At 44.5% G+C, this 7853-nt stretch overlaps 1 protein-coding gene across 1 annotated transcript; it reads right to left on the bottom strand.

Annotated features, from left to right (window-relative positions):
• Positions 1 to 3849: 3849 nt before the first annotated feature.
• LOC123074359 (aquaporin TIP4-4) lies at positions 3850 to 5078 on the bottom strand. Its single transcript, XM_044497225.1, has 2 exons — positions 4787 to 5078; positions 3850 to 4686 (listed from the first exon to the last, which is right to left on the bottom strand). The coding sequence occupies exons 1-2, from the start codon at positions 4911 to 4913 to the stop codon at positions 4073 to 4075; spliced, it is 741 nt and encodes a 246-aa protein (XP_044353160.1). The 5' UTR covers positions 4914 to 5078; the 3' UTR covers positions 3850 to 4072.
• Between the last annotated feature and the right edge of the window lie 2775 nt (positions 5079 to 7853).

The raw sequence follows: 7853 nt of genomic DNA, 5'->3' as shown, positions 1-7853 counted from the left end.
TATGTGAATTGTGTCAAGAGGATATGGTATCAAATGACAGGGGAGGTTCTGCCCAATTTTGAATTAAATTTTGAAATAATTGTGTTTAGGAGATATGAAAATTTTGCATGTTCACAAGGCAGGTTCTGCACTATTTTGCAATCAACAACAGTAAAAAGTTGTTGGTTCTCATGTGAATGTTTTGGTCACAAGTTGCATCAGGAGTAAAATCGTCTTTTCATGTGTCATTTAACACCGTTAGTACCCAAAATAGACGGAAGTGTCCCAAAGAGAACAAACTTTAGCATTGTTGCTAGATAAGGAAGAAAAAGTTTTCTGGTGTCAAATAGGGCACATTTTTTTAAGCCAGTGTTAAATAAGAAATTCTCTAAAATGTTTGTGTCTTGAAATAATTGTTCATAATTTGGAAAATGTTCCTGTTTTCAAAATTTTCTCAAAAATTAAAAATGTTCATGTCTAAAAAAATTGTTCGCAAATTCAAAAAAATGTTAAGGGAATTTAATAAAATGTTCTCGTTTTGGAAAAATCTGTTTGTAATTTAGGAAAATGTTCGCATTTTCAATTTTGTTCCTGTTTTTAACAGAAGTTTGCATTTTCAAAAATTGTTCGTTGTTTTGAAAAAAATCCTCATCTTCAATTTTGTTCCTACTTTCTCAAAAAACTGTTCATATTTTATAAAATTTGAAAATATTTCGGTTTAAAAAATTGTTTACTTTTGCTAAAAAGAAAATCATATTCGAAATTTTAGAAATATATAATCTCATTGGTTATGTTCATATAAACTGCGCTGTCAATGTAGGCAGCAAATCCTTATGTACTACAGTGGCTAGCGACGTTGATGGCCGTGCTGGATGTCTTGTTAGCTCCCACGCACTTTAAATATTGCGATTTATTTATTTAAGTTTTGCCGCAGTTGTTACTTTCTGAGTTTCTTTAAGAATCAAGCTGAAAATATATCAGAGTCAGCCTGTCGCAGTGGCTAGCAACTCGAGCAAGTTGCCGCTGGTCGTGTGTTCTATGGGACCTCTAAGCCACGCCTTTACCGCCGCTAATCCTTACTGGCGCCCATGCGGTTCCCACCAGGGCCTGGCCCAACAGGGCCGATACGCTGCGCAGCGAACTATAAAAGCGAAAAAACAACAAAAAACAAAGTGGCCCTCCTGGATTCAAACTCAAGCCACAACCATCCTATACGAGTGTGCCTAACCACTAAAACAACACACCAATAGTGAATCGAAAAAGCAGCAATTATATAAGTACATGCGTCCGTGCTATTTATTGCATGTGTACTGTATCACTTAATTTTCTGAATTATTTAAGAAAAATGATAAATTTGAATAAGTTCATCATTTGGAAGAAAAATTCAGAAAATTTAAAAAAAGTTCATTGATTTTGAAAAAGTTCATCAAATTTGGAAAAAAATGTTCATCGAACTTGAAAAAAAGTTAATCGAATTTGATAAAAATTTCATAAAATTTGAAAAGGTTCATAAAATTTGAAAAAAACTTCATTGATTTTTTAAAAAGGTACATTTATTTGAAAAAATGTTTATAAATTTGGAAAAAAGTTCAACGATTTGAAAAAAGGTTCGTCATTTTTGAAAATAGTTCATCAATTTGAACTAAGTTCACAAATTGGAAAAAAAAAAGTTCACACACTTAGCAAAAAAGAAGAAAGAAAAAAAAGTAAAAACCAAACAAAACCGTTTCCAAGAAAAAAGAAAAAGGGTGACAAAGCACTAAGTAAGCATGAACATGTGAGGTAGCCGACTGGTTAGGGCAGCGCGCATATAGTAGCGAGGTCCCCAGTTTCAACCGCGCAATCGCTAGTGTTCTTTTTCCGTTTTAAAAACAGAAGAAAATGAATATGGGCCGGCCCAGTGCGGTGGGAGGGTGTGCGCCCGATTGCGTAAATGCCTAAAACAGGCGCTTAAGGCACCGTTTAGGATTCACCATGTTCTATTCCCATCTATGGCGCTAGTTTTTGTTGATTTTCGCGGCGAGATGGGCCATCCCATGTCAGCTGTCCTTGTGTAAATTGCCGCAAGATTGCCTATAGGAGATCCCTTGGTAGACTCTTTGCCGCAACGAGCGGCAAATAGGAGCTCCTTGTTATGTGTATAAGGCTGAAAGTTATACCATTTGACATTGCAGGCTAGTGCAGGGGGAGGGGCTCTGTCTCCCTTATAGCGTGATGAAGCATTTCCTGCATCAGGTGCGCCCCCTAAATCGGCAAGGCTCATCGCAGGAGGAGCGATGTGTCTCTAGCACTCGTTTCCCCCTTTTATTTCCTTTTTATTACTTTTAGTTATATTTCAGAAAAAGGTAAAAAATTACTTATATTTAAAAATAAGTTCACCGCGTGTTTAAATTATTTTAGGGCTTTGTTATATAAAAGTTTGTGTAAATTTGAAAAACAATTGATGATAACATTAAGAAAAATGTTCGTGACATGTAAAAAAGTTCTCATGCTTAAAAAACATGCACCTGACGTTCAAAAGATATACAATGTTAAAAAATTAAGATAACTTAAAAAAATGTTTTGTAGCATTCAAACCAAATGTGTGTGACATTTTAAAAACATGTTCATATGTTTTGGAAAATGTGCACGTGATATTTTTAGGAAATGTAAAAAATGTTCATGTAGCTGAAACAAATGTGTTATAACATTAAAAGAATGTTCAACTTGTATTTGAAAAAAAAATGAACACATATTTACAGAATATTCAAAAACATAATAAAACATGTATAAAATTGTTCCTGATGTCGAACATAATGTACAGTGTGTATATTTAAAAATAGGTTCACCGTGCGCTCAAAAGCATGTTAGTGCTGTGTTAAATAAATGTTTGTTGAAAATTTGAAAAATGATGATAACATTAATAAAATGTCCATGACATCCAAGAAAGTTCTAGCATTTAAAAAACATTTAACTGACATTTAAAAATTTACAATTTAAAAACATTCAGGTAACTAAAAAAATGTTTCGTAGCATTCAAAATTATGTGACATTAAAAAAATGTTAATATGTTTCAAGAATTGTGTTCGTGGCATTTTTATGAAAATTTAAAAATGTTCACATTGCTGAAAAAAATGTGTCATATCATCCAAAAAAGCTTCAACGTATACTTGAAACAACGTTGAAAATATTTAAAAAAATGTTCAAAAGCATATATTTTTAACTATATTAGTTTATGAGAAAACGTGTATAAAAATATTATTGATCTATACAGAAATATACAATTTGTATGAAAGAAATGTAGACATCCAAATATACATTTGAAAAAATATTATGTATTTAAAAATGTTAATCATATATAAAAATATTAATTTTTATTTAAAAAAGTACTCCGTACAATGTATCTAAAAAAATTATACATGTATTGGAAAAAATCCAAACAAAACCAGTAAGGAAACACAAATATATGAAACCCAGCAATAAAACAAACACAGAAGACCATCCAAAACTGACACGAAAAATCAAAAAAAGAAAGAAAAACAGAAAAAAAAAACAAGAAAACCCGACGAAAGATACTTCAAAAATCGGCTCAAACCAGTTTATAGAACCTTTCTAAAACCATTTAATTGGCAGGCGCACTCAAATAGAACAAGGCCCTTGCATCAGAGGTAGGTCTATTATAGCTCTGGCAATAGTCGAAAAGTAGCCCTAGCGGAGTGCAGCATCCAGTCGTATCACACGGTGTTCTTTTTCTTTTTAAAGGAACATAGATGTATTCCATTAAACTGATGTACTGGACATATCATTAGCACAGATGTTTAGTATAAACTATGGTAGATGGTCAACTCACACCTCACGACCGTCATCCCCTAACAGAGGGCTACACACAGCTAGTTCATGAGGTACTACATTACTTGATCTTGGTACAATAGATATTTTGAAATTTTGAAAACTTGACACACAACATGACTCTTATTTTCTCTAAATAAAGCACCTAGCGGGGAGATGTTCTTGGGCAAATCAAACAACAAAAGAACTCTGCTACACAGCTGACGAGTTCTGGACGATTTTCACACGATATAGCGCATCAAGCCGTCCATGCGTTGAGAAACAACTAGAAGTCGGTGCCATCGCTGGGAAGCTGCTGGTGGCCGGACCGGACCATGAACAATCCCTCATATGCTAGCCCCGCGAGCGACCCACCAATCATCGGCCCAACCCAATAGACCCACTGACTGGCCCAATTGCCCGAGGCGAGCGCGGGCCCGAATGAACGTGCCGGGTTCATAGACGCGCCGGAGAACGGCCCTCCGGCGAGCACGTTGGCGCCGACGACGAGGCCCACCAGTAGCGGCCCGAGGTTGCCAACGCTCCGACGCGGATCCACGACGGTCGCGTACACCGTGAAGAGCAGCGAGAAGGTGAGCACGGCTTCCCAGAGCACCCCCTGCGGTGCGCCGACCCCGGCGGCCAGCGCGTGCACTGGCATGGTCACCGCGCCGCCGGTGAGGCAGGCGAGGGAGGAGCCGAGCAGCTGCGCGAGCACGTAGAGCGCGGAGCGGAAGAGGGTGATGTGGCCGCCTGCGGCGAGGGAGAGCGTGACGGCCGGGTTGATGTGGCCGCCGGAGACGTGCAGCCCTGCCGACACCATGACGGCCACCACCATCGCGTGGGCCAGCGCGACCGCCGTCAGGCCCATGATCGTGTCGGCGCCGCCGGCCAGCCTCCCTGCATACACATACCACATGTATATATGTAGTAGATCCAGACTCTCTGTACACATGCATGCATGGACGCGTTTCCAATCATCACCGTACTACATACGTACCGGCGGCCATGACGGAGCCGACGCCGGAGAAGACGAAGAGGAAGGTGAGCACGGCCTCGGCGAGCACGGCGCGGACGCAGCCGGCCTCGGTGGCCTCGCTGTGGTGCCCGAGAGCAAACTTTGCCATGTGTGCGCTACGTCCCCGCCTCACCTCGGTGGCCTCGCTGATCTGTCGTGGCGAGATGATCACACGTACGCCGAGCGAGCGGCCCGAGTTATGAGTAGTCTGCTGGAAGCTGGAGTGCAGGAGGTGACAGTTATATAAGCACAAGGCAGTGCGTGTGCGCAGGATAGGACAAGGAGGCCGGAAATGGTGGAATTGCTGATCCGTGCGTAATAACGGAGGACGGTTAGCGGCGGGGTCTCACGCCAGAGGCACCGCCGCCTGCACTGCACACGCTCAACTTCAGAAAAATCTTGGATGGAAAAGCAAATCTCCACGTACTATACATGCTAGGCACCAAGCTGAAAACTGGAAGCAATGTGTTTCTCCAGGACACGCAAAATTAAAGCTTTTGTACGGCAAACGCCCTAACAAGATGATGAATATGGAGTACATCATTTTTATTTTGCAGGGATACACGATGATCCGTGAATACGCGATGAATACATAATTTTTATTCAGAATGTACTCAGCGCCCCTGTGCTAGAAAGTGGACAATAGGAAGCAAGATTGATGGACATTTCGCCAGCATCATCACGATGCAAAGTGGACTTGATCTCCATCACAGCACCTAATATGAGATAACTGAAAACAACAACGACATTTGGTGTGGTCGCGGTCGATCAGACGGCGGGCAGCATCGCCCAGCAAGCTCTAGGTGCAGGAGCACATCATGCAATGAACAATCCGACTCACCCTGAGTTTACACTTGGTATTTCAGTGTCAATAGGCTTTTTTCAAGTAGGATTGGCACGCTGTTCACTCAAGAGACTGACGCAGCCTATCATTAGGTTTTAGACAGCACGATTTGTATAGGAACAAAGCAGCTTTTGCCTTTCGCGAGCTCTTTCGGCGTCCCGTTTGGCCATCTGCGAGACAGAAAGCACAAGACCAACACAAGGGAGCACAACGGATTGAGAGAAAAGAAGCTCTATGGTCACTAGGCCAGTGATCCCAGATTTTATGTGATTTAACCCAACGTAGGGAAGGTGGCAAGCAACAGTTCAGATTCAGAAATCAACAGAGACACTGGCCAATACAGGCCGGGGCCAGGGCCAGGCAGGGATGCCACCACTCGCTGGCGTGCAGATTGCACAATGTCCACAGCAACACAAGCAGAGCCACACCGCAAAAACTATAGATTCCATGACTACGGCAAAAAAGACCCGGTCCCGGTCCTAAGAGAAGGGACGATGAGCAGGACCGTGACCGCCGCGATGATGATGAAGACCGTGGGCGCCGGGGTCGCGAGGATCGCTCCTCCTCCTGGCGTGATCGCCTCTTCCGCAGCCAGTCGCGCGCTCCGGTGCGCCGCGAGGACGAGGACCGCCGCGGCTCTCGGGACGGCCGCTGTTGTTAGGAAACTAGTCTCGCTAATCTCTCAATCACAGGGGGACAGTGGTTTTGCGTCGCGTGCAACATTGCGACTTTTCTCGTTTTTCTTCTCTGCTTTTTTTTAGGAAATTGTTTCCACCCGGCGGACCGGCTGAAACTTCAGCCGGTCTCGCGCGGGCCATTGGATCCATCCAAATCATACAACACATAGCAGTAGCATCGCACTCCATACATACCTTATCTTTTCAGTCCTTTATCCTCCCGCACACGCATACCGTAGACACCGCCGCCGACAACGACAACTAGCGGATGCGCCGGAAGCCCACTCGACGTCGTCCTTTACGCCTCATCCTTCCTATACGCCTCACCCTTTTCCCTCTGTTCTCAATTTTTGCTTTTGCACCGGTGCTTCAAGTGCGCGTACGCCTGTCCGTAGGAGCTCTTCTTCATGGCTGGCGTCCTCTTTTCCCTAGCAGCCTCAATAGAGTCCACAGGTGCCGGCGAGGCAACCAGCCGCTCTACAAACCATCGGTGGGGCGGCCACGGATTCTGCGACGGGTGGCCATGGTATGGCCGCAACCATGCTGCATACGTCAACGACGACCAGCGTCTGTCGAGGGCACTGACAATTTGCAACAACCGGCGTCCCACTTTGCTGGAACTTGTTGTCGAAAAAGCTACGACCGCACTGACAATTTACTGGAACCAACACTGATGCTGCAACCTGCGTGTCACTCTGCTGGAACCGGTCGCCGGAAAAGCTGCACCCACAATGACATTTTGCTGGAACCAAATGACCGTCGACTCGTTTTGCTGGCACCGTCATATTTTCTTTTGCTGGAACCGGTCGCCGAGGAAGCTGCAACCTCACTAACATTTTGCTGGAACCAAACTATCGTGACTCGTTTTTGCTGGCACCGTCATTTTGTTTTGCTGGAACCGGTGACAATTTTTGCTATAACCCGACGACGGCGAAGTTTGATTTTGCTGGAACAATGAATATTTTTGCTGGGACGGGCCTTTTTGCTTGATACAACCCGGCGAACTACTAGACGGCTTCATCGCGGATGCGATCGTCGACGACGAACGTTGCTACAAGCTGGATGGGGCGCTGCTGTCCACCAAAGTTGCGACCTTCGCCGGCGGGAGCTGCATGCGGCGAACCGGCAAGAGCCTGGGCGAACGGGGGGCGCTGCAACCGGGGGCGGGCGATGCTGGGAACAAGCGGCAGGGACGCTGGTGAGCAGCGTTGACGATGGCGGGCAAGCGCAAGCGAAGGCGCTGCCTTCTTTCTTTTTTCCCTGTGCTTTTGTCTATCTACGTCACGAGGTTGAAGAACGATTGGCTCAGATCCAACGGGTATTTAGAGACTGATCGGACAGCTAGGACTAGACCGGCCGAACTATTAGGACGGCCTGCCGGCGCCTAGCGTCGCCCATTTTTTTATTAAGGGGCTGGTGGCGATCCTAACTATGCGCCACGATCCGCCGGACTTGCGTCATCCCACCAGAGCCGATCGTGTCTCATAGGCCACCAGCGAGACTACCGGGCCATGACGCGAGTACGTCG

This window comes from Triticum aestivum, chromosome 3D (assembly GCF_018294505.1).
Source record: "Triticum aestivum cultivar Chinese Spring chromosome 3D, IWGSC CS RefSeq v2.1, whole genome shotgun sequence".
Classification (NCBI taxonomy): Eukaryota; Viridiplantae; Streptophyta; class Magnoliopsida; order Poales; family Poaceae; genus Triticum; species Triticum aestivum.
The sequence above is the reverse complement of the archived record's forward strand: the minus strand, read 5'-3'. Positions and strand labels throughout refer to the sequence as shown.

Bases quoted from the DNA above. Each gene is read 5' to 3' on its own strand.
- LOC123074359 (XM_044497225.1), bottom strand. From the start codon at position 4,913: ATGGCAAAGTTTGCTCTCGGGCACCACAGCGAGGCCACCGAGGCCGGC. The intron at 4,687-4,786 runs GTACGTATGTAG...ATGTGTATGCAG, and splicing joins CGGCTCCGTCATGGCCGCCG to GGAGGCTGGCCGGCGGCGCC.